Here is a 27061-nt window from a genome sequence, read left to right as displayed (position 1 = left end):
TTTCCCTCACAAAACCATGCCTTTGCCAATTGTTTCCCCAAAAATCCTTTTCCAATGTGCAGTGGGGGATGAAAAGGGGGAGAGAAGAAATTAAACCCTCTCCTGCCTCAGTTTCCCCACAAAGCATGCTCAGAGAGTCCTGTCTCCCTCCTGTCAGCCTTAAGATGTTCCGGAGAAGGTGTTTGGACATTCAAAGACTCAGGAGGGTAGCTTGTTTTGTTTTGAAACTGTCCTTGCTGTTTTCAATGTTAAGTTTTACATCTCCTTTTATTAAAAATAAACAGGTGAAATGTCGGGGTCCCTCCCCCCCACCATGTAGCCCTGGGAGAGGGGCCCTGAGGGGAGGCACGGGGTTTCCCTGCCCCTGCTCAGCCTCGTTCCCATTGGTTGTTTTGTGTTCCCTGCGCGGGCAGAAGGACCCTTGGTCCCGTGATTGAACAGTTCCTCGGCAGAGCCCGGCCATGCGGCTGGAGAAACAAACATCTCTGAAACATCTATCAAGAATCAGTCCATATAGATTTCTTTTCCACAGCCTCCTTGTTTGATACATCGTGTTACAGTATCCCCACTGTAACAGCTATACACTTGATCTGTTCACCTTATATTTCCTGTGATACATTATCATTGGGTCTTTTGGCCCATTATCCTTAGCCTTTGGTACAGCTTTTTTGTGGCATAGCTATCCTGTGGATTGCTATGAATGCTTCTCTTTCACTCTATAGGTACCTGCAATCAGCAGTGATACTGGAAGTTTAAGGTACTGATTCCCAGAGCAGCCGGCCTCACTGTGCTCTCTGTACTGCGACAAATCAACAGCATTGTGTTCATTTAAGGGAAAAGAGAAGGGAAAAAAAGGCCAACAATGCTTATTTCCCTCCCTTTCTCTAAATATAAATACCCTTTAGAGCAATTTTCCAGGTCAGTTAGTGGTTTGACTGATGCCACAATTTATGTCAAGCTTCAGAAGTAAACAGCAGCAATGTGGTGTCGCCCAGGCAATCCTGCCCAGCATTCACTGGGTGAGCCCCCACAGGACCAGCCTGAGAAGTGTCTGAACTGAAAAATTAAACACCTGGCTACCTCCGTCTCCTCTGTCTCTCTGTCATGGATGGAGTGGCTCTTATTTCTTCAGCCTGATCAGAAACAAGACGGTCTGAAATCTACTTCTGAAAACTTCCCTCTAAAGTGACAGCAAAATGCTACTACATTGATTTAAACAGGTTACAAAGGAAAAGCCATTTTTCTTAAAAATATTAGAGACTTTTGACCTTTTAAAAATAGATAGTTGACACTTTCTCCTGTCACCTTTCCTTGTGAACATGAAAAACTTGTCTCCCTACCATGATTTATTGAACACTGGGGAGTTACAGGGTAATATCTCTTAGCAGATATTGACGTTTCAGAAATGAAATCAAGGACTGACTCTTCTCATCATCTCTTTACTTTGCTGAAGATACACACACATGTTGTGCTGGCCTTACTAAATAAGTGGAATACCCATTTAACCAACTGAACACTGATAGCGACTCCACACTTAGAGCCAGGTAGTGTATCTACATCAGTCTTTGAGGGAGATTATCAGGAGGTGCCAATGCTGTGCCTTCCTGTCTTCTCCAAAGGGCATGAAACCATGTTCTCAAATAAATCCGTGCAGGCTTGGGAAAAAATAAAATGCAAATTTCCTCAAGGCAGACAGAAGCAAAGGGGATTTTATTTCTATCGGTGCTTTAGTACCATAAAGCCAGCAATCCAGATGAAAGTCTGTGGAGAGTTTGGTTGCATCAAATTAATTGTCCGTGTAATGGTTTTAAATCGGTCTCTCTAATCTGAAAAAGCACATGATTACTCTGCAGAATTGGGACTGATAACAACCAGATCCAACAGACGAAGCTACATCATTAGAAGAATTGATTTTATAATCAGTACAGTTTGGAGGGATAGATACCTCCTCATACTCCAGCACTAGGGAGTGTATTACACCTATTTCAGTTTATTGCCAGCGAAGCTGAAAATGCACGAAACTTTGTAGGGCCAAACAAGAAAAAGGGTCTTCGGAGGAAATGGCAGCTTTCCCCAGAAATCTGGCTCCACACAGGCAGCCCAGAGAGATGGGGCTTAGAACTCAGTGCCCTCCAGCCCCTGGGACAGACGTATCTGCTGCCCCCGGCTTCAGGTATCACTAAATTTTATCTTTGACCATGAAAGCTTGCAGGGAAGACAGAAAAATGTGTGTAAAATAAAAACACTTACTTTGTCAATGGCACTTTTTCCCCTCAGGCATGATGGGCTCCAGAGGACGTTGAGACCATGCTATCAGACAAAGATGGGTGTTCAGCTGAGGAAGGGACCTTCTCTTTCAGAGATGCTGATATTCCTAACCTGTAACTCCTTCCATGGAAATGGGCAAGCAGCATTTATTGCCCCTTATCTTTTATTACTCCACTCTTGGCTTTAGTAGCCATCTAATGATGAATAGTTTATTAAGATGGCCTGGGCAGATGAAGAAATTACATTTGACAATCATTTGGAAGAGCAGCTGAACGAGGAAGTGGGGCAAAAAATTTCTGGGGAAAATCAATAGGCAAACTGTCTTGGACTGGGAGAACATGTGGCTTCCAGAACCAAAGTCTAGTGACAGCCTTTCCACACGGATCATCCTGTAGCAGATGCTCCCAGATACTTCAGCAGACAGTTTTGAAATGCTTTAAGGAAGCACACATTCACAAGAGGCCTCTGGAGGACAGTTCATTACTAATTCCTATACATTGCAGAAACAGGAAAATCCAGAATAAGCAAGTGCCTCAGATTGGCACAATTAAACATTTTAGCTAAGAGAGGAAATTCTAAAAAAAAAAAATCCCTCTTCCTCCTCAATTCTGGCATTAAAAATCTTCCCAGAACACTGAGTATTATTCATCAGAGCAAAAAATATAGTACATACAGCCACTTCAGTGAAAATAAATCTCCATGACTTGACCCATCATGAGAAAAATATTAGCACTGCCTAATGTTAAACCCAATTATGAACATAGACATCATCCAACAGCTGCCAGCACCATGCACTACATCTTTCAAATGTCCTCCTGAAAGGATTTAGGTTTCTTTTATTTAGTGTTAGAGTCTCCCTGTGAAATATCCTCTTCCAGGACAGAGATTTCCTTGTCTACGCTTTTCTATTTGCATTCATTCTTCCCTTCCATAAAAGCCACTTACTATTCTTTTGTTTTGTGTCTAACTGAAGTCTTGACCCTGCAGACTCTTATCCTTAAGCTTTGGCAGCTAAGATGGTACTGCATAAATGTTTGTATGATTACATATAACCTAACCAGGAAAAAGAATATTCTTTTACGCTTCCAAAGTTAAATCCAAACCTCTGCCTTGCAACAGACTGCCAGACAAAACACGAGCACCATCAAGAAGTTACTAAGTCAAAAGCTTTACAAAACAAGTGTGCAATGAGACTTTTCTATCTAGTTATGTTACAATCACGAGCAGAAAAATTACCATTAACCCCAAATCTGCAGGTTCTATAGGTTCTATACTGGAGGATGAAGAGAAGACATGCAAACATGGGAATTACACACAATCCCTAACCGTTTTGCCAAGTGGCAGCAAAGAGGAGCCTGAATCAAAATACCTTGAGTCTTATTTTACAAATAACCTAACAGCTGTCCACTATGAAACCTTGAAAAATCATATGCTTCCACTTGAGCTTCTCTGACAGAAATAACCCTCCTTTATCAGCGAACACTGCAAGGCTGCACATAGATAAGAAAGTCTTAACAGGGGGAAGGGAAGATGTCATAAAACTTGGGCCAAAATTCAATATAATAATATGTTTCTGTGTTTGTGTGGGTATACACACAATATTCCAATAAAAGCAATAAAAATGATAAACCCATGGCCAGAGGATGGTTCTCAGTCACTGAAAGCAGGCAGCAGCTGCCTTTCTGCACATCTCATCCCATTTACAAGGAGGCTGCTCAGCCGTGAAGGGCCGCTGCCACCTCTGCGCTGTAACCCCGGCTGGAGAAGCACCAGAAAAACAAAGGCTTTCTGCTCTTGTGGGGCTTTCTCAAGGAAATCCTCAGGCTGGACCCAGACTTTTGATGGGGAGCCCTCAGGAAGAACCGTTCCATAGGAATGAGGCAGAACCCTTGAGAACCCAGAGGCAATTCTTGGCCATGTGAGAACAACCTGTTCCTCCTATGTCAGAGTACTTTGATCTACCTGGGAACCCTTCTCCTCCCCCCTGTCCTGGGTCATTTCTAGATGGGGGCATAGAAGGAAGTTTGAGCTAGAGATGGTGCAAAAAGCTTTTTTGGAATTAGCTCTTCCTTCTTCATCAAGAGAAAAGAGGAATCTTCCTCCCTGGCCTCAGCACTAAAGAAGGAGGCTGAAAAGAAATGTGGTTTGAATAAAAAAAAAAATCATGTTTTCCTTAGAAGTTGCTGTGTCTATTCCTTTGCTGAACTGTATTGCCTATACTTGTGATAGCTTTTCTGTCTGACTTCCCGTATTGATGTAAATAAAATTGAGCTTACAGTGTTTTCACAGCACTCAAGCCTGGCAAAACCTTTTTCCATTTCCAGTAGAACCCTTTGGGAAAATACAACTGATAAGGGGGAAAAAACAATTCCTGAAGAGATCCCAAACCACAAAAATTACCATTTGGAAAAGTCATGCTGATGGAATACACTTAAAAAATAAATAAAGAAAATTAAATCCATCATTTCTGACTACTCTCATTTATTTAGTTGTGACTGAAGGAGATTTCAGAGTCTGCACCAGAAGGAATGGAAACCCATTGGTTTTAATAGAGGATCTGTATTTACATGAACATTCTACATTTTAGATGAGTGCATATATTCCTGGAATTTTGAGTAAGTGTTTTCTCTAGAAAGGACATGGTTCAATACACAGGACACAGCAGTACACAAACTTAATGGCAGTCCTGTGAGAGCAAATTAGCTCAGATTTAGGGCAATTTTTTTTTGCATGTTAAATACTGACTTAAAATTAAAAGAAAAATGCTATACTGTTTCTTTTCCCATCAGATGAAAAAAAAAGTATTTTTTAATTGTTTTAACAGGAAAATGAAGAAACAAATATAACATGATATTATGGAACATGATCAGAATTCCCTCTGAAAGATGCTCTATCTTGAAATTACTCAAATTTGGACCAGATCCCTGGACAGGAGTGCATTTTTCTTACATGCAGAAAGTTACAGCAAAGAGAAAGCAACCAGCAGCACCAGCACATTCTTCTACACAAAGGTAATAGGGTTGCATTATAATCTTTCCATCAGTTCCAAGATGGCTCTGCAGTGTGGCTCTGGCTAAGAGATTCCCCAAATGAATCCCTTGTGTCCCATGTGAATGCCTTTGGTGAGGACAGATTATGCAGCAGCTTGAGTACGTGGGGTTTTAATTTTTGTCTTTGCCATGGGGGCTGAATTAGTAGAATCATATAATTGGTACTTCAAAATAGCAGGGTCAGGACAGTGGCACCTATTTAGCTTCAGGACCACACAAAGCCCCAGATCAGATGTTTTGGATTTAGTTGATCCTAATGGATTCAAATATACTTCTATATTTTGATGATTTTTTTTTCTGGTGTGCTTTTTTGGGGGGAGGTTTGCTTGGTTTTTTGTTCTTGTTTTTGTCTTTCAACTGACATAGACTTCTAATCAATTTTATAACTTATTTTCAGTTAAATTAATGAACCTTTGTGAGCATGCAAGTCCCAAGAAGCCATACAGAGAATACTTATCTATGAGACCAGTTAAAAGATATTAATGCTACAAAATGACTCTATTTCTGCTCTCTTTTTTCTTTGCATGCTGCTGAAGTCAATTTAAGGACATTCATCCACTGAAGACTGAGAGGGACAGAGGAACTCCCCTGGAGTTCAGGTTATGACCTGAACTCAGGGCATGCCTATCTCCCATCTAGACCTGTGACTCTCCCAGATACATTTTGCCTCATCATTCAAAGTGTCCAGAAGGGTAGCACCAGGATGCTTGCTCTTATATCCTGCTCCTTAAAGATGTGCAGATGGAGACCTGTTAGGAGAGCTCAGATTTGTCAGGGACATGATTACTTATGAAGGTGCCAAAGGAGAAGAAGGAAGGCCTCCATTAAAGAGGGGAGAATGCACTTGATTTGCTTTTAGGTCACATTTAGTTAAAAATAAGGTAAAAAGACTTTATTGATGTGGCTGGAAAAATCTTCCATTTATCCACAGATGAGGCACAGCGCAGCCAAGGCAATCAAACCTTCCCACAGTGCCCCACAAAGGAGTGTGGATACCCACTGAGAGCCTGGCTCTGCTGCAGAGCCATTTCAAAGTCTGGGCAAAAGAGGCTGCTGCTGCTGACAACCAGCTGTAGCAGCCTTAGCTTGCAATGAATCACCATCTCCTGAGGGCACAGGCTGAAATCACCCTCTCATGGTATGCCAGCCATCAGCCTACCCATGTGAAAATAAAACATTCATCACACACATGTGGACTGGATATGAACAAATGACCCAGAAATCTGGGGGGTTCCAAGTCCTATTACCCTCTGCCTGAGTCATTCTCCTGTCACTTGAAACTTGTTGTGACATATTTTGTGTGGGCTGCCGGGTAGGGGTGGAGAACAACCCAAAGCCTACTTTGTCTTTTAGTCCTAAAATTATGTATAACTCATTCAACTGGCAAATAAAAGAAAAAAACTACCATGAAAGAGGAAAACATGGTAGCAAGGGAAAAACTTCCTTGCTGAATATTAGGTCTTCATTTGAATTCCAGCATATATCTGAATGAATTATACTTTTTAATTTGTTTAACTATGTTAATAGTCACCATGCACTAGTGGTTTTAGCAGTATTTTCTCTTTATATGTATGACTCAAGAATTGCCATAGCAACTCGCTTCCTAATTAGCCTTCAGTTATGAACAATCAATACGATTAGACAAGGTCAGCACTGGAGTAAGAGCTGGAGTAAGCTCTACAGATTTTAAAAAAGGCTACTGAGAGTGAATAAGAGCAAGAAGAGGAAGAGAGGGCTCCTGGATGGTCTTCCCCAAAGAATGGTCATTGTTCTGCCATTACTCACTCTCCTGTGAACCGAAGGAGTTGTGGCAAATGAGAGCTTTGCCACTTGAGTGCAGAAGAGCTTTCAGCCTGACAACAGATCCACAAAGTATGGGGAACAGAAGCATCCTTATAGCTGCAGATAAAAAGACACCTTACTGCCACATTGCCGGGACTGATGCTGACTGCATATCACCAAAATCAAGAACAAATACATCCTAGATTTTTATCAATATGAGATCAATCTCCCTGTGTGGGAAAGGTTCCTGAAACCTGGAGACTGTCCAGTTCACAGGAAGGTGCTCCCTGGGAGTTAAGCCTGTGCAGTGCTTAGCTGAGATCCCATTAGGAAGCCCTCCCTCTGGAGACCTGAGTGATTGCCCACTGCTGACACAATCCCCCCCTCATTTTTACAGCCTGTTTCAGTCGTTAACATGTTATCTGTTACCCTGAAAGCACAGTGCCTGGCAGCACAGTAGGATGGAAATATAATGTGCTATTCAGAGCTACTCTGGGTCCTGGGAATACAAAACAGGATCCTTGATACTGACAGATGAAGGCTTGTGAAAAGCCACTTTACTTGTTAGCGTGTTTAAGTCTGCTACCAAGAAATACAGGCAAAGCCGAGCTTATTTTTAAATAAACAGTTTGTGTTGTCAATTATGGCTGGGCACATGGCTGTCACAGATGAACTGTAATCCATTTACTTTCCTCTGTATAAATTCATTGCCACTTGGCTCTGTCCTCTGTTCCTCCCTGGAGGTTACTGCTCTGCTGCAAATGTGCCTCCAGCCCCAGCTTATAGCACTGGGTCCCCAAACAGAGGGTCAGGATCAAGGAATGGAGGAGCCAGGACATAGCATGTGGTGACAATGTAATGACAAAACAGTCTGGACAGTGCCATGTGAGGGCACTTCAAGTCATGAGTTTTGAGGCAATATGTCTTGACCTTCCTCTGCACAGGATGTCCCAAAGAAGGATGAAAGGATTTTAAGCTCAAAATAGGCAGCTTTTATTAGAATATCAACTAGGATAATTAAAGCAGAAAAACCTTATAGGATATTGGAAGGGAACTGGGAGGATTTTATATCCTCCCTACCCTGACATGCAGTGCCTTTGGAGGTTTGGAGTTCATAGAATCATAGAATGGTATGGGTTGGAAGGCACTTTTCAAGGTCATCCAGTCCACCTTCCCTGAGGGACATCTGCTAGACCAGGTTGCTCAGAGTCCAGTCCAACCTGACCTTGAATGTTGCCAGGGTTGGGTCATCCACCACTTCTCTAGGCAACACATTCCAGTGGTTCAGCATGCAAACAATAAACAGCTTCTTCCTTGTATGTAATCTAAATCGACCCTCTTTTAGTTTAAAACCACTACTCCTTGCCCTGTTGCAACAGGCCCTGCTGGAAAATTTGTCCTCATCTTTTGTACAGCCCATCTCTAAACACTGAATGGCCAAGTTCCTCAGTGGTCTATTCCTAATGGCAGTAAGCTCTGTCCAGGCCTCCTGTAAATCCTCTTCATCACCCCTGAGGCTGCTCCCTGCTCTCCAAGGCAGTCCTGGAGTGACACATATCCATCTCTGACCTGTAAAGCTCCGGCCATTTGCAGCCCCTCAGAGCTCCTCCCCTCCAAATGGGCCCTTTATCCTGCAAAGGATAAACCCAACACCCCTTTCTCCAGGGAGCTCTGCTGCTGCCAGCTCTCCTAAAGAGCCTCATCTAACTGGAAACAGAAATAATAAATAAGCACGTTCTTTTCACTGTATCGTGCTCACCCCTTCTCACGGCACAGATGGGAAAAGCATAAATCTTAAAAATCCAGCACGAGAAGCCTTAAAAATGTGGGGAATATAGATGAAAAACAGATCACCATAAAAACCTCATTCCAAAAAAGATAAGATTGACAAAGGGATTAGACATGTCTAATGAGCACCTTCATTTCATAATTACACTAGAAAGGATAAACATTTCCAGATAAAGATGTAAATCTTTGTGCTCTTGAGCAGAAAAGCAAGACAGAAGTAAACAATGCTTCCAAATAACAAACACTGATTTAATTCTGTCCCCACATGAAATTCTGCATTATTCCTGTTTTTAGTGAAGAAACAGAATTCTAAGAGTGAGAAAACATGGGAAGACCATTCCTGGTGTTTGTGCTGAGAAGCCCCCTATTTATTATGTGCATTTCTTCTCCTCAGAGGAGAAAGCACCCTACGAGGCGGACAAAGTATATTCTCCATGTGGATGAACTATCCCACAGTTGTTCCAGAAATGTCATCTTGGACCTCCTCCTTCAGCAAGTGGCATCAGCAGCTCTCAGAGGTGAGGTTCTGGGAAAGTCAAAGTCCCTGTCCCCAGCTCCCAGTCTTCTGCTGACTACACTGGAAAACTTACAGACACGAAGAGTTCTCCAGCTTTCTGCATTTCTCTCACAATCATTTGTAATTTCCATCTGTGGTGTTGGCTCCCGAAGCATTCAAAATATTTTCTGGCTTAGTATCTGTCTACCATTCTAAATTCTAGCAATTTAAATCTTTCCCAGACTACTCTCTCTCTATATACCCACACATATGCATGTTTTTAAGTCTATATCTATTCTGCCATGTGGTGAGTAGTTTAGTCACAAAAGGTACACCACTCTTACTTGTTTTTAAAGAATCACACACATATATGGAAGTCTTCATCAAAACCAGGTTCCTGCTCTAGGAATCAAAACAAATATTCACAGTGTTTTGAGAGCAAATTGTTCTTGGCTTGGTCACAAAACAAACAATGGGCAAAATGAATCTCTGGTTTTACACCTGGGATGAATTAGGGCCAGCAGAGCCTTTGATAGAAAAATCAAAATGCAGCTCACTAATAATGATAAAATGCTCAGTTGCCTCTCCACTGAGCAAAGCAGCCATCAAACTAATGATTAAATCCACATCAATCATCGGGCATAATAAAAATAAAGGCTGTGCAATATAATGTTGTCAGAGAATCAACATCTCCTGCTTAGAAAATAAATGTCTTGACTTCATCTCAACATTTGTTTTCCACAAATGCTGAGGGTTATGTCAGCATTTGTATAGCAATGGGAAACACTCCTTCATTGCAACGTGCCAATTCCACTAGCATTATTCCTAAAATAAACGGAAAAGCTGGATAAAATTAATATGGGAAGGTGTTCCTGAAATCCTCCTGAAATTGAACTGCCATTTCCGATCTGGTGCCAGACTTCTTCTTTCTACAAACAATACTTAGTAGTGGCAACAATAAATATTGAGGAAAATCCCATTTAGAGAAAATTGGGTGCAATTTCAAGGAGGTCACAGCTTTTGCACCCACTCACTGGTACAGTTACAATACACTCAACGTGATTAATAGAAAAAACCTACAAAAATCTTTTTTATAGTTAAAAATTTCTTTCTTTCCTTTTAAAATTTTTTTTAAACTTAGTTTTGTGTTTACAGTTCTGTTTTTAAGTTAGGACATTTTAATTCTGAATTTTATCAAGAAATTTGGGAGTTAATAATTAATAATTAACCTACAAGAGGGAACTTTTTTGGCAAATTATTTAGGGATATTAGAATGAATATAATGATTTTATCAAGAAAAAGATAATTGTTTAATTCAGGACAGTATTCTGACACATCACATGAGAAAAAACATATTTTGCCATGTATAAGCAATGAATTATATTTGAAAATGTAAAATGTATATTGAACCAGCAATTCTGAGTTCTTAGTTTTGTTGTATATGCACATAAATTTAATAAATGTACCACTCACCTACCTTAAGAACTATTTAATGCTAATTAGTAAATATATATTTTTATATTTATGAAGTCACTTCGATGGTCATTTATTCTACCTTGAAAGCACACGAATCTCATCCTAAAATACAACCTGAAACTTCCTTTGTTTCAAAATAGAGTGAATCTTCTGGAGGAAAGAGATAAAAACTGAAGAAGTGACAGATTTTGGGGAAAAACTTTTGATTCCATCCTTCCCTCTTGAAAGCTTCCATCCTTCCCTCTTGAAGCAAAAAACCCACCCGAAAGCACCTGAGATGAATGTCAAAAAGCTGGCCAGAAAGCAGACCTAGCAGCCTCCTCAGCATGCAGTGAACATACCCACAGGAGAAAGGAAGAAAGATTATGGGATTAATTCTGCACCACAGGATGACCATCAATTCTGAGGCTCCTTGCTAGGTTTGCCAGTCACAATAATCAGCTCCATGCCTCTAATGCCGGGACCTGCAGTGGGGCTGCCTGGCAAAACTTAATGATGCAGAGGAAGGAAATATCTCTGTGCAATACTGAGCCTCCAGCCCATCTGGGACAGCTTCTCACTCTCCTGGTGGCAGGGGAAGCCCAGCAAACTGTCTAAGAGCAGGGCAAGCCAACTGAGAAATAATCTTACAAATTGAGAAAAAAGTCTTGATAATTCACAACATTTTCAATTGCAGAAGTGTTTGGTTTTGGTTTTTTTTTTTGGTTTGTTTTCTGTTTTTTTTTTTTTTTTTGACCACCGGGCTGAGACCTTCTTTAAGAACTGTGCATTTCACCCTCAAATCTCATATTGGATGAATGAGGCTACTTGAGAGCCTACATTTATATATGCAAAAAATCTTAATTTAGCATGCACTTAGTTTTATTCGTTCTGTTTGCATTGGAGGAAGGCAGAAGAACACTGGATCAAAGTTTCCTCCTAAAAAAGAGTGGGAGCTCACACAAGCATTTGCCCATGTTTCATGTTTTATGAATTCAGGTAATCTGAACAGTACGTCACTGGGGAGAGGCATTAAAGCATTTAGCATACATTTAGACGAGTTGGTTCCCTTTTTCTTTCTCTCTCTCTGTCTAGACAGCTGTAAAACAGGGACCTGAAATGATGTGCAAGATGATTCTCCCATCAAATACTTCAGTCTTTAATGCTGGCTTCACACCAATGCAGTTAACAAATAAAGATTCTGCTAACAGTTCATTACCACAAAAAGTATTTTCTTTTTTTTCCTTTCTAAATTTATTTTATCAAAGAAAGCGAGCATCAAGATCCTAAACCACATAGAAAGAATTATGGAATACTTATTTCTTGTGCTCTAATGTGTTTCAATTAAAGTATGTAAATATTAACATGTTTTTCTGGGACTTTTTGAATAGAAAATTTAGAAAATGTTGATATGGACACTATTAATTGATTTTACATTTCTTAGCTTCTTCTAAGGGTTTTTATTTTATTTGTAATTTTGTTCCACCCAAGCATTAGCAAACAACTGAGATCAGATTATCTTTCCCTGAGATGTAGCAAAACTGTAATTAAATCTCTGCTCTTTGACACTGGCAGTGAGTAACTGACATGGATAATAAATTTCTCCTTCAGTTTTTGTAATTGTGCAAGGGATGACAACAGTAACTGCAAGTGGAAGATCTCTTCCACAGACAAGCTTTGGCAGGGAAAAGCAGAATACCAAGTGATGATGCAGCAAAATGTTTATAGATTATAATAAAGCCACCTAGTCTTCGCTCATTGCTTATTATGTTTAGAACGAAAGTTACAGCTTCTACTGGCGTGAAATAATCTGAACTGAGAACACCAGACTTCCTATATATTCACACCAAACACAAAAGGTTGCTATCCAGAGGATAGTATTTCCAAAGGCTGCAGGAGGGTCATCTGAAGCATTGGAGAAGGAGAAGCACCTCAGCAGCTCACGGCTGTACAGAGAGACAGCGGCACAAGATGTCACAGCGGCACAAGGACAGCTCCTCCACCACCATGGGACACAGGACCCCTGAGAGGAGCTCCCGTGGCTGTTTGCCTTTCTCATCCCATTTCTGGGAACCCATCTCAAAGGGCAGAGGGGGCAAATGAAGACTGACACACCCTGGCTGCTGTCGGGCTGTGAAATGCACATCTGGCAGAGGACAAGCTTTCTTACGTGATTTTGCTGCTGAATCAGAGGCCTGAAGTGCCATCAATCCCTCCACTGAGGAAAAGCCCTGTTCCAACCCACTGGTCACCATCAGACACAGTCAGTCAGATGGGGTGGGTGCATCTGGGACTTGCAAGTCCAGCTGCAGGAGCCAGGAAGCCTCCTGGGATTGCTCCCTGCATGACCACCAGCCTGCTGACTTGTCCAGGGCTGCAGAGAAAGCCCCACATCACAGTAATGGCCCCATTCAAACATTTATTCTTTGGGATAACAGCCTGGATTTTGAATTTGTTTGCCTGTGTTGGTTACTTGCCTTAATGTTTTTGAACAGTAGTCCTCTATTCCCTGAGAGAAAATGCATAGACTAATTTAAATGCATTAAGTAGCATTCTTATTTTCATGGCCTGCCCTTAAGATGCAGAATGTTACGCAGAAGTTCCTATAATGTAAATTAGAATTTAGTATCCATCTCAAGTTGCACCTTGAGAATGTACCCTGGAGTATTTGCTACCAAAGGATGACTTTTAGCTTAGTCAGTATGTATTTTTGTACACAGAATGGTCTGTGTACCACTTTCACCTTAGGGATGTAAATAAATACTTTTATAAGTATGCACTATTTAACTTATATATCACAGCAGATCCTAAAAATCCATATTTTTCCGCTTGCAAAAAAATAAATAGCAGGTTTATCTAAACAATGCAACAAAAGGTAGAAAGCAACTCCAGCCTAGATAAAATTTCCAAATGTCTTGTATACACTGAATCATAACCATTTTATCAAAATAGCTTTAATGAACTTATTTAAGCTTATTTTGCATATCAAATGAGGCAGCACACAATACACTGTGCAAGAGGAACTGGAGAAGCTGTGAAATGCTGAACAGCTTTCTTGCTAGCAGAAGACACAGACTGCTCATCCTTAGGTGATCCTGTGGTTCCTGTCTCCCCTCCTCCCACGTCTTTGGGCTCTATGCTGACAAGTGTCACAGAGTCATGTGCAGGAGCTTAATGAAGCTCCTTTCAGGAGCACATGGGATGGGTTAGCCACTTGCTAGCCCAGGCAGCTTGGTGGTTACTGCTGAAGAAGGTCTGGATGTGAATGCACCGATTTGCCAGCTTGTTAAAACTTGCTAAAGAAAGTGAAGTCTTCCCATTCTGCCAAATTTTCTAGGTAAGACTTTTACAGTCAAGCCAAGAACTCTGGTCCTTCCTCAGCCACAGAAAGAGAGACACCCCTTGATTCAAAATTTTGTCTTCTGGTGTCCACTGTTCTCAAGTAACTCCTTTGAGTTTAGATAAAACATAAATGTAACTCAGTATGATCTAATTGAGTCAAAACAAAGTGTGACTTGCCTTTTAGCCTACAGGGGCAAACAGGAGAGATTTTAGCATCATCCATCAGGTTGGTTGTCATCTATGAAATAATCTAGTGCTTGTGTATATAGGTCACACAGCAGCAGCTTTTGTCCTTAGGAACTCTCACTGGATCCACAGTCTCAACAGAGAGAAAACCTGAAAATCTTGAATGCACTAAGTAATTGAATAAATGCATGATTTACAGGGCTATTTTTCTCTACAAATTCATGAGGAAGCAGTAGATATCTGCTATTTTCCATGGACATAAAACTTTTGTTTCCAGGAGTGTCAGCTCTGGTGGATTCCCTCAACCCTAAAAGCTTTAGCTTTCCATGATCTCCAGAGCTCATTAAAGCTTCAGCTCATTAAGCTCTGTTATCTATACCATGGTTCATGCTCTTAAAATGTGTCTTTGCCAGCATCTGTTAAAGAAATGCCTCTCTCCAATTACTCCAAAATAAAAACAGGGCCAGTAATGCTGGGGTTTTTTCCTCTGTGACATCTTCTAGTTCAAGATGTACTTCATCCTCACAGCTGAGTTTCCTGAGGCTGCACACAGGTTGGGTTTGAGAGCAAATGATGAACCAAAGCATGTTTTAGCTTAAACCCTTCAAAAAGAACAAATAACTGATGATGAATTTTCAAGGGGATTGTGCCTCAGGGTACAGACATGAAGCCTCTTTGGCTTGCACAGGGTAACGCAATCAGACCAAACTTCCTATAAATACGATGCCCAAGTCAGGCCTTGTTAGATCAACATGCACAAATCTACTTTGCCACCTTGTAGTAACAGGAGGAAACTCAGCAACAGAAAAAGAGAGATTTAGTGCTGCTTCTGACTGTCTCTACTCCACATTAAGCACTTTCTGTGCAGGTTGAGGATGACACAGCTGCTGCAGAGCATGTCAGATTGATTTTGCCAGGTATGTGCCTGCATGGGACTGCTTTTTAATTTAGTAACTGGAGGGTTAATTAATTCCTGGAGTGTAAACAAGTTGGTTAAGCAGGAGTCCAGAAGAACTGCCATGTTCCAGTTGACTAAGATCTAGGAGTAGACAAAACATGTAGCAAGAATAACCAATCTGCTTTCCTGAACACTTATTTGATAAACTAACATGAATCCAGAGTCTGCTGAGGTCAGAGAGCTGCTGGCAACAAGATGACAAGCCTGTTCCTCACACCTGGGGGTTTCTGAAAGAGTTTTCTGTAGGCAAATTCAAGTTGCATGTTTAGTAAGAGAAGTCTCTGATAATTAGAGCCTGTCAGTTTATTTCATAGCTTTAAACATTTTATTTAAGAAGAAAAGATCCTTCTCCCAGAACATAATTGAAGAAAGTTGTTGCACCATATGACCGTCTGCAGAACGATTGTTTCATATTTTGTCAGCAACTGAAGGAATTTAGATGGGTGAGAAGATAATGAAAAACTAGAAAATGGTTCAAGTGGGCTCTCATTCTTCCAAAAAATTAAAAAATGGCAAAAATATTCCAATGACAATATCGCCAAATTAAAAAAAAATCACATGAAACCCAAAAGATTTTGCCTTGGTAACTAAAACTGGAGCTTCACCAGGGAGGTCAGATCAACAGCTCCATGCCAACATTTCCAAGTCACACTATTTTTTCCATTATGAATCATGGTCGTTAGTGTCCATTTGAGAAAGTCCTTAGATGGTCCAAATAGAAAACAAATAAGACCTTGCCTGGGTACTCTGACTGAAAAGTTTTTGACATTTTCTGGTGTCCTGGGCTGCAGTGTATTCTATTACCATCCCCATCAGCCGTTGAAACCAGGTGGGGCAGTGTTTCCTTGCCTCCTCCCCCCGGACTATCTTTCTGTTAATGGCCCATCATTGTCCTGCCGCATGACTCAGAGATAACTCCCTCCGGACTATCTTCTGTTAATGAGCCTAATCAACACTTGGCCTCATGACTCATTACCCCATTGTGAGATGCTCCACGCAGAGGGAGGAACCAAGCATCCCATCGTGGATATAATCTGGGACTCTGAAGACCAGAGGCATGCTTCCCACTGGATTTCCAGAGGACAGGAGCTACACAGCCACCATTGGACTTCCTGAGGAAGAGCAGACTCTTTTACTACAGGATCACTGCTTCAGAGGACTGCAGCCACCATTCTACCAGACTGCTACCACCACCCTGCCTAACAGGGTGTCAGGTTGTACCTTGACTCTGTCAGTTTGACAGTGTTTTCTTTTACTTTTTTTTCCCCTTTTCTTTAATTTCCATTAAATTGTTATTCTGACTTGGTGTCTCCCACTGGTTTGTTTTCAAAATAGTACATCTGGCAAAATGTATCTATTTAAAGGCCTCAGCAGTTTGAGTGTTTGGGAAGAGACTAAAATACATAGAGAAAGCGGGAAAATATCAAGGAATTATTTTTCTTTGAAAACCTGAAATTTTTGGTCACTGTATTCAAAAGCCTTCATTTGCTTTGAAGGGAAGTAGAGTTAGGATTCTCATGGAGGACTCATCTCTGTTTTAACTTAGAATCATAGAATTATTAAGGTTGGAAAAGACAGGTATTTCACAGAATATTCTGAGTTGGAAGGGTCCCTCAAGGGTCACTGACACCACCAAATTCATCAAGTCCAACCTTTGACCAAGCACCACCATGTCAACTAAACCATAGCACTAAGTGTCATATCCAGTCCTTTCTTGAACACTTTCAGGGATGGCGACTCCATCACTTCCATGGGCTGCTCGTTCCAATGCCTGAAAACCCTTTCAGTGAAGAAGTTCTCCCTGGCTCAACCTTGGCCTCCCCTGGTACAGCTCAGGCCATTTCCTCTTGTCCTATTTGCCTGGGAGAAGAGGCCGACCCCTACCTGGCTACAACCTCCGCTCAGGAGATGTTCTGAGGATAACCACTCTTTCTGCTAAAGGCTGAAAGAAAGCATTAAGTACCTCAGTGTTTTCCTCATCCTTGGTGACAATGTTTCCCCCTGGGTACACTAAAGGAATGAGATTTTCCTTGGCCCTTCTTTTGTAGTTAATATATTTATGAAAACACTTTTTATTGCCTTTCACAGTGGGGGCCAGCGTGAGTTCTAACGGAGCTTTTCTCTTTCTAATTTTCTCTCTACATGACCTAACGACATCCTTGTATTCTTCCTGAGTTGCCCGACCTTTCCAAAGGTCATAAACTATTTTTTCACTGGGTTCCCGTGAAAGCTCTGTGTTCAGCCAGGTTGGTCTTCTTCCCCGACAGCTCATCTTTCAGCACATAAGGACACTACTTCTGTGCCTTTAAGATCTCCTTCTTGAAGTATGTTCAGCCTTTCTGAACCTCTTTGTTATTAAGGACCCTTTCCCAAAGGACTCTCTGAACCAGTGTCCTAAACAGGCCAAATTCTGCTATGCCCAAGATGGCCTCTGACCATCGCATTTCTAACTTGTCATCAACTGTCTCATCCCCTTTGGATGATTCCATCATTTCTCTCCAAACTCTGGGCTTTAACACCTACCCTGTTCTCAGAAACACACTTAGGAATGATGTGCTAGTGATAAAAATCACGAGTACAGCCATGCTGGACTGCAGAGAATACAGTTTTTCTTCAGTAACACATTTGGGAAATATTGTCACTCTTCATTTTTAGTCTACTCAGTTCTAGGGGAGCACACACATACACTACATCCGAGTGTCTCATTTGTATACATCAGGCCATCCACATTTTACCATATTGAGGTATCACATTATTAATAGCTGTTTTCCTTAAATAGGCTACAGTTTGCTTAATCTTTCTTCCTGTGCATGATCTTGCAAGAGTAAAAAGGCTTTCATACCAAGACTGTGTTTTTATATGCAAATCTATTATTTGATTACCCACTTTTTTTGTCCCTACATTATCAAGAATATTTCTGATTAATGTTTTATGGGTTAGGTTTAGGATTTGTGAGCTATGTCAATTTTTATCTGTTTGCTATATCATCTGCAAATACCACAGTTTTGTTGATGTTGATTGGTCTCATTTACATATTGATCACACTTTTATTTTCAAGGATGTTTTGCTATAAACTGACTGTCCCCATTTCTCCTCCATGTACTACTTGTAGATGGATGTATTTTCAAATTGAGCCCATCTCCATATATAAGTTTTTTGGTTAACAATAAATCACCACTTAGAGACATCCTATGCAATGTCTTCATACACATCTAACATATGGTTTCTGAGTAATTAAAGATAACAGAAGCAGTTCACAATGCACTTTGCAACCCACTTCACAGTCCAAAGTGCTCAATGATTTTCCCTAAGGACTAGGCTAAAATGAACCCTGCAGAACTCACCACCTTGTTGCTAAATCCCTTATTCATGCAAGAGTACAAGGGAGAAGGGTAGAAATAATGCAGAGAAATGTCCTTTGGAGTTTTGCCATTACACACACAGCACTGAAAAAGGTACTGCATTTTAAACACATTTCCCCACTCCCACTCAGACTCCTGTTGAGTGAACAGCCTGTTTGTGATCGTCTCCTGTCAGGGTGCAAGTGCTGTTCTGTTTCTAAGCAAAATGTTGTGATTTGCCCATATATGAAATATTTCAGAAAAATCATACACGAGGCAGAATAGTTCAGGTTGGACAGTGAGTGTTATAATTTCTGGTGCTGGCACCAGCTAAGCCATAGATTTTCTGTTGTTAAAGAGGAGACGTGTTACTATGGGTTTTCCCTTCTAGTGGTGGAGCTGCAATACCTCCACAATAACATACTAATGAATGTAAGATACATCTGTTCATCAAAGGTGCTCATAATAGTATCTCCAGGCTGATCACTAAAATTCACAGAAACGAGCTGCTTACACTCTTTGTGTACTAAGACTTTTGGATCTATCACCTGTAAGAAACTTCTCTCACACATCCTGCCAGCTGCCTCTGAACATGCACAAAACAATCCTATTTATTCATTAGTCAAAAGAGAATTGGCTGACCTATTAACAACAGGAGCTCTTTCCACAGCTTCATTCTAAAACTCTCAAAATAACCAGTTTCCTATGATCTTCTGCAATGGCAGTGTATTTATTAACTGCAACAACACTCCATGCTCAACCAGCCCTTTGACTGAAGACTGCCCGATTGCTGATATGAAAATGTATTTATGACAACATTGTTCTGGAACATGGTGTCAATAAAAAAAACATTCCATTTTTTCTTTAAACAGAAAGAAAACTATATGAAGCTCAGCGATAGGGGCTTGCTCACAGGCTGTAAGAGGAGCTGCAATCAGAAAGTGCTGCTTGGAGTAAAATAGTTGTTTCCTAGTAAATATTGACACAATACGTACATTTTCTCTAGGTCAACAAGTCCTGCGAAAGCTCCTTTGGGAATGACTCTCATCTTGGTGAGGAAAAACCTCCTGAAAATAGAGAAAATGGGGTGATTAGTTACTATTCACAGCACAGGACTACACAGTAACTTTGCCAGCACAGGAGAGGCCTTTCTCACAGGCACAAGGATGGTCTGTGGGCTGAAGGCTTTGGCATCTAAATGCAGCTGTAACATCCAAAATTACAGCACAGCACTGGGGCTCCTCAGGGGAAAAAGCATCCATTAGTGGTTGCCATTTCCTTATTTGCTTCAGGAAGAAATCCAGAATTGCAACTTCTCTGTTTGCTGGGAGGGAACAGCATCTTTCTCATTTCTACAGCTCTTTTGAGTGATGCTCAAGAACAGGATGAAGTAGCCCTGTGGAGCCCGACGGGGATGAGGTGCTTAGTCAAGGCTGTAAAGTGGTCCATCCATGCTCATGCAGGATACACAGATAGTTTAAGGAGTCAGCTACTGTCTCCCATCATTGCAACTTTAATAACCTTTTGGCTTCTCACAGTCTCTCTTCTAATTAGTTCATAATGTGCCACACAATTGGGACTTTGGAATACTTGATCACACGTGCACGAGGACAACATTTTTATCATTTTTAAAGGTCACAGAAAATGCTTTATGAAGAAAGCCCATTTGAAATACCACATAAGCCTTTTTGTTAACCTGGAGTCATCTCCTTTAATCACAATAAACAAAGAGGACTAGAAAACTTCTGATGGCACTCAGCAAATGATACATAGGGTTTCTACTACTCCTTGGAGAAATAAGGCGTTATGTGCATAATTGTTTTCTTTCACACATTTAATCATTGATAAGAAGTGAGCACAAACAAGTGCATATATTAACACGACATGCTCATCACAAGACATCAGATAATATTGGTTGGATTGAGAGACAGTTGTTAAAAATGTTTTGTTCTTTTTCAAAGAAAAAAACCCCACCCAAGTTACATACATGAATGCATTACATACAAAGATCACATCCTGTGATTCAGTTTCTTAGTCTATATTCCCATGGAAATGGGAATGAATTTTTTCTGAATTACCATGTAAGTCTTTTTTTCAATGAACATATCTGCCAGACCACTCCAAATTTTCATCATCTCAGAACTGGTTTTGCATGGCTGGGATCACCTTTCAGCTCAAAAGCTGTCTCATTGTAAGGTCTGCAGGAGAACAGGAATGGGAACAGAGCCTGCTGTGCAGTCCTGAAAATTTTAACACAACACCTCAAAACTAGAGACTGACTTTCTTAGCATTCACATGAAGTGTTCATTCAATCCTCATCTATGTTTTATTTCAGATGATTAGCTGAGAATTTTCATGCAAGATTGTAATGCTTTAATCAAAGTTTTAGGGGGAAAACCTATTATTCTGTCAGAGTACCAATGTGACATGTTCCCATTTTTTAACTGTAGGTCTTTAGTAGAATCTACCCCTTCATGAGTTAATATTTACTTAAGCAGGACAAAGTCAATGCACACCTCACCTACTTCTAGAGATGTTACTGTGATTATGCCAGGACTGAACTTGGTCCCACACCTTTTTAAACACTGAAATTTATGGTATTCTCAGTCCTGAAAGACGATGAAGTCAATTTGGTATTTCATTATTCTTATGCTATCATTAATGTAAATCAGAAAGAGCTTCAACACACTGTGTCACACAAGAATTACAGTATTGAGATCATTATGCAAATGTTAGAAGGATAAAAGAGCTTCCAGAAAAGGCCTAACCTGGATTAGGCAATTTGTGAAACCCGTCTGAAAACAGGGCTGGTGTAATGCATGCAAAGCTGTGGCTGTGCTTTCAGAGTGGATGGGTACAATGGATCCTTGCAGAACACCCAGCAGGCTTAGTGCTACAAAGCTGAACCATCAGGAAACCCTTTAACTTTCATCTGCTTTGAAATCTCTCTCAAACTCTGCTTTGTAGAAATGCACGCCTAATTTCTGGGCCCTAGAAAAAGGGCTTTGTCTGAAAAGCCACCTATCATTTTTTTATGGCAGTGTGCTAAAATGAATCCTCTCTCTGCAGGCGTAGGTCACAGGGACATTTGCAATTTTTAATTAAATGCTGGCCTACGCCGTGCTTCACCACAACAAGAAATTACAGTCTGATACAGAAACTAATGAAAAGAAGGGAACTTCATTCATAGATGGGGTTAGCGATATGAGAAAAGCCACATCTGCATAGAACTAAAAATCAGACCTTGGGTCCTGTGTTAATAAGGTGCCGGAATTCAGGATCCATGTGTCTAATGCCCTGGAACAATTAAAACAGAATTGAAGTTTAATAGCTGAAATCTCATATTCCACTTAAAAAAATTAAGGTTAATTGTTTTTAAACATCTCTGTGTGAGCTATATAAAGTCAGACTTAAAGGCATAACTAACAGTGAAAATTAGAATGAGCTACTCCTTGAATTATCAACTGTATAATGAATAGGAATCTATTATAACTAGCCAAATTCTCTACTGTCAATAAATCTCACCAATTAGTCTCCAAGAATCAATGTGTGCTTAACTTGAGATACTGGCTGTGCAGTACCCATTCTTTCTGAGGTACATGGAGGAAATAAATGGAAAGCATTTCCTTGGTTTTGTTTCTGGCACTATTTTAGGGCCAAATAAATGAATACAGCCCACCTTTGCTAAAGCATGTTTCATGTCAAGAGAAGCAAGTAAACAAAAGCTTCCTTTAAAAAATGTGTACTTAAGAGCGAGATGCAGTATTTGGTCCTAAAAATTTATGTTGGCACTTAGGTAACAGCAAGGAAAGCACTGAAAGGCCTAAACATTCAGTGAATGGTGTGGAATTGAAAACCTAGAGCCAGATGCCCAACACAAGGCATGAGAAAGTCCTAGAAAGGACTCCAGTGTTGGAACCACCAAAAACTTAACAAATGACAGAGCAGGAAGCATGGGAAAAGGGAACAAGCCCCAGGTAATCACATGGTTATCCTGCATTGTGTGAACAGCTGGGAATAGAAAAATGGCAATATTAACTATTGTTACTCACCATGTAAAAGGATAGATTCAAGTCAATACATAGCTTCAATACATGCCCTGATATCAAGGAGAGGTTTCTAAATCCTGACTTAAATATCTGTTGAAAGAGATTGCTGAGGAGTTTATTGGTAGGAACTGAAGCTGTCTGCTCCAGTTTTACAACCACACTCTCTATATTTCTCTGGACTGAGCATGCAAAATTCCCACAGCTTTTTTCCATTTTTCACTTTTAATTGTTTTATATGTCTCTTTATTATATCATTTTTGTTTATCTCATGAATGAGTGTGAGTAAACTCCTCTATTATGAAGCTACTAAAAAAATGTTTCTGCTTGAAGCTAGACCAGTCAGGACTAGGGCAGAACAATCTCATATAGACCTGTTTATTTATACAGAGATATCTCAACCTGGTTATTTAAAAGATTGGGGTCTCATTTGATATGAAGCCACTGACACAGATGACTTGCACTTGATATCACTATGAAGAACAAACAATAAAAATACATCTTGTTTCTGTATGGCTGTGTCCAGTATAAGAGAAATATCACAGTGCCAAATTAATCTCAAAGCCTATAGAGGACATGACACAAAGAACAGAAATTAGCAGGCACTGCTAAAATGTTCTTGAATAACCCTCTAACATTTCCAGTTATGAAGAGATTTATTGATCTTTTCTTAAAATAGAGTCTTCTTCAGCTGAAGTAGTTCAGACAGGCAGAGTATAAGACACGAAGGAAAAAAATCTCCAGAAAAATTAATGTTCTTTCATCCAGCCCCACACGATTCCAGTGACAGAAAGGAGATCGACCTCATCATGAAAGGATGGAGGACTGGATGTCATTATTCAAATATCTGGTGCTCAAGGTATGGGTGATTAAAAAGACTTGTTAAATTAGAAGATGAAAAAAGTGGACCTATACAGGTCATTTCTCCTAATTGTCTCTGAAAAAAAGTGCAAGGGAAACCTGTGAAGTGAAACCAATGTAACTACACTGTGTTTGGGAAGTTAGCCATTTATGTGCAGAATGGTGTGTTTTACATATTCATCAAATGAATTCTCAGACCCTGGTTCCACAAGTTTTTCTTGAACGATTATTAAGGTGCTCCTTGGCATAAATTTTCCGCCAGAACTTGCTCCCACATTGCTTTGGTGTCCCCTCCTCCCAGCCCCCTTCCTTGGCAAAGGCCTCCCCTTGCCACTGGCAATAACCTAATAACCTTGCACAACAAAGAACTGCACTGATTATCAGAAATCAGACTGCTTAAAAAAAAAAAAAAAAAAATCTGCATCATAAAGCCTGGCTGAATTTAGGTCTTTCAAAACACTCTTTAAAACTCATTTCTCAGATCTACTTAAGTCACACACAGTTAATCAGAAAAGTGTGTGCATTGTAGAATTATCTTCCCTGCCTCATGTAAATTGCAAATTCTTGACGTTAAAATGAACTATATCAAGCAGACACTATAAACTTTACAACTTAAAGACCAAAGGAAAATAAAATAAAAAGCCAAAAATATTCAGTGACCATAATGCTAAATCACCAGCTTTGGTTCCAAAGAAATAAATGTGATAGGATTTTGAAGAACATTTTTACTTTAATCTCTGAGCTAATAGACTGATGCTATCACCTTCCAATCCTCTGCAGCAACGTGCATTTTGTCAAAAAAAGATTTACAGTGAAATTTAATTTACTCTCTGTAATTCTTTTTGATTGTTTCTTTGTTGTTCCTTTGTTTTTGCTTCTTGCTTTGGAGATGTGCTGGAGGTTCCAGCACAAGCAACAAATGAATTTTTGCTTTACATGAGGGGAAGACAAAATGATTCTATGACCTATTTAATGTGCTCTTGATTAAATGCACAAATCAACAAGATCCTGCACCCTGGTGGGTTTTCCCCCCCCCTGTTTTTGCTTGATTAGTCAATACAACAGTGAAGGACTATTTTTCTTTTAATGCAGTAATGGGAGACAGATACTGCAGACCACATCCCATATGGGGTAAATCAATTGATCTGTGTCACTTTGGTCTGAAACTTCTGCCCTAATTCTCACTAGAATGAATCACGAGATTCCTTAGAGCTAAACGCGATTTAATTTAAATTTATGAAGAACATTTGTAAGCCTCCAGCTCACTGAAATGGGTTCACACTGTCATATGACTTCACTGTGACTAGGGTCTGGATCTAGTGAGCATCTCACTGGGAAGGGGCATACGTAGATATTTGTGAACACTAAAGTGTTTTTCCTAATCAGTTGCCTAAGTAGAAAATCTCTGGAATCTATTAAGTAGGTTGTAGGTGCTTTCAGACAAAGCTGTGTTGTCCCTTTCCTAACAGCATGCAGAGAGGAGTACAAGACTCACAAATTGGATGCTAAAATACTAGGCTTCAAAAACCATCAATCTAAATTCAAAAAGCTTGGGTTTATTTGCTTTTTGGATTTAAAGTCTTTAGAGAGCACTCATATCATGCTGCTAAGCTATTTTCAACACTCATGAGGCTTTAATTTAAGAATGGGGAAAGATTTGTATTAGTCACCTCTATTCCGTGGGATCCTGAAGCAGGGACTTCATAAAGCTGAGTAAAGCAGGATCATGAGGAATGGCACAGGCAGCGACAAAAAAACCATCTCCCACCATCCTGCTGGCTCGTCTTTTCAGAGAGATATGGCATTATCTTAAGAGAAAACCAAAGCCAAGCAGAGTCTTTTTCTAATAATGACTATTCATCTAACTACAGATTCATTTCAAAGAGTGGACCCTGATAGCACAGGCACACTTGAATAATGGAGGAAGAGCTTTGCAATTCATTTGTTCAACTGAACATGATCCACGGGTTTGAGAGTCTGAGAGGCCCAATTTCCCACACATGTAAATGGATTTATGAGAGAAAGACCGTAATCCCTTGCTAACATGCACAATCTGGATTGAAGCGTCTGATCGCTGCATCCACCTAATGTGCTTAAGTCAGCTGCTCATCCCTTTTAAATGCTTGAGAAAGGAGTTATCTAGGCCATGCAGCTGGTTTATTCCTGTTGTAGGATGATAAAAGCTGGTAAAGGTCAGTATTCCAAGGAAAATCTAGGCAATGCGCATTTGAAGAATGCAGAATGAAGAAGACAGAAAATAGAGATCCCCCCGTCTTTCAGGCTGGACTGGGTGTGACTAGGAGAGAGTTAATTTTCTTCATGACAGCTCATATGGTGCTGTGGTTTAGACTTTGGCCCAAACTAGTAACACACTGATCTTGCAGCTTTTGCTGACCCATGTACAGAATCGAGGCCGCCTGTTTCTCACTTTGCCCCCTGCAATGAAGAGCCAGGGATCTGGGGTGTGGGCATAGGGCAGGTGACCCAAACTAACCAGGGTTATGATATGATAACCAGGGTTATATGATATTCCTTATCCTGTAAGAACATCATGCTCAGCAACACAAGGGAAAACTGTTCTTTTATCTGACTGAAAAATGTAGGGTTAATCTGGGAGGGAACGTGTCCTCCCTTTCTTGCTACTTGGGAATCTCTTCAGGTCTGGGAGTGATGTAAAGGGAACCTATGAGAAAGAAAATATTTTGGTTTGTGAGCTATTAAGGTATTGTACAGACAAAGTAAATACAATTAGCACTGTGATGATAAAGTTATTAGTGATGTCTGTCTGCTTTGCAGGTCTGAATCTAAAACGCAGTAAGCGCAGCAGCTGATGAAGAATCACTTCTTAATCTTTATCAGTGGCCTCCCATAAAAATCAATTTCCTTTTCTTTTTGGAATTAGATTAAAAGGATAATTAACAGTACTGATTGCATTCCTATTCTAAATTTAGTTAACACTTACCCAATATAATAATGCCCCCCAGCCACAAAAAGCTGCAGGGAAACATTTCAAGATCACACCCCCAATGTCCTGTAGGCATTGCACTTGCAGAGTGCCCACAACACCATAGCATGGATAACAACATGCCTGTTTCCCCAGCAGAGCTGTGATGCTGCTCCCACAGGCACACAGCACATTTGCTGTGGGATTTGTTTTTCCCTGAGGACCTTGCTTAGGTCAGCTAATTAATCGCACACAGTGCCCCTAGGCAGCTAGCAGCTGATAAGGAGAGATGAGGAAGGACAGAAAACTGTTGTGAGAATAAAAAAACAACCAAGCATCTAAAAGACTGTAAAAGTGGTCAAGCAAAGGGCTTGTAAAACTTACTCTCCCTCCTCCCTGACTTAGTTTTCCAAAGCCATGGCATGTTTAGTCTCAGCACTGATACCCTTCTCATTCCTGGACAAAGCACACGCTGTCCTCAGTAGCACTGCTACATCTCCCCACGGTGCAGCAGATAGCTTCCTTCTGAGGTCACACGTGCAGC

General features: G+C 40.5%; 1 protein-coding gene across 7 annotated transcripts in view; it reads right to left on the bottom strand.

Moving 5' to 3' along the window:
* LOC103612666 (follicle-stimulating hormone receptor) overlaps positions 1 to 27061 on the bottom strand; it is a 216396-nt gene that overhangs the window by 36095 nt on the left and 153240 nt on the right. For all 7 annotated transcript variants that reach the window (XM_017730105.1, XM_008630368.2, XM_017730103.1 and 4 more), the window contains exon 2: positions 19662 to 19733. In XM_017730105.1, the coding sequence (XP_017585594.1) occupies positions 19662 to 19714 (53 nt within the window). In that variant the 5' untranslated portion in view covers positions 19715 to 19733. The remainder of the gene's footprint in view (positions 1 to 19661; positions 19734 to 27061) is intronic.

This window comes from Corvus brachyrhynchos, unplaced genomic scaffold (assembly GCF_000691975.1).
Source record: "Corvus brachyrhynchos isolate BGI_N302 unplaced genomic scaffold, ASM69197v1 scaffold101, whole genome shotgun sequence".
Classification (NCBI taxonomy): domain Eukaryota; kingdom Metazoa; phylum Chordata; class Aves; order Passeriformes; family Corvidae; genus Corvus; species Corvus brachyrhynchos.
Note: the sequence above shows the minus strand (reverse complement) of the source record. Positions and strands in the feature narration are given on the sequence as shown.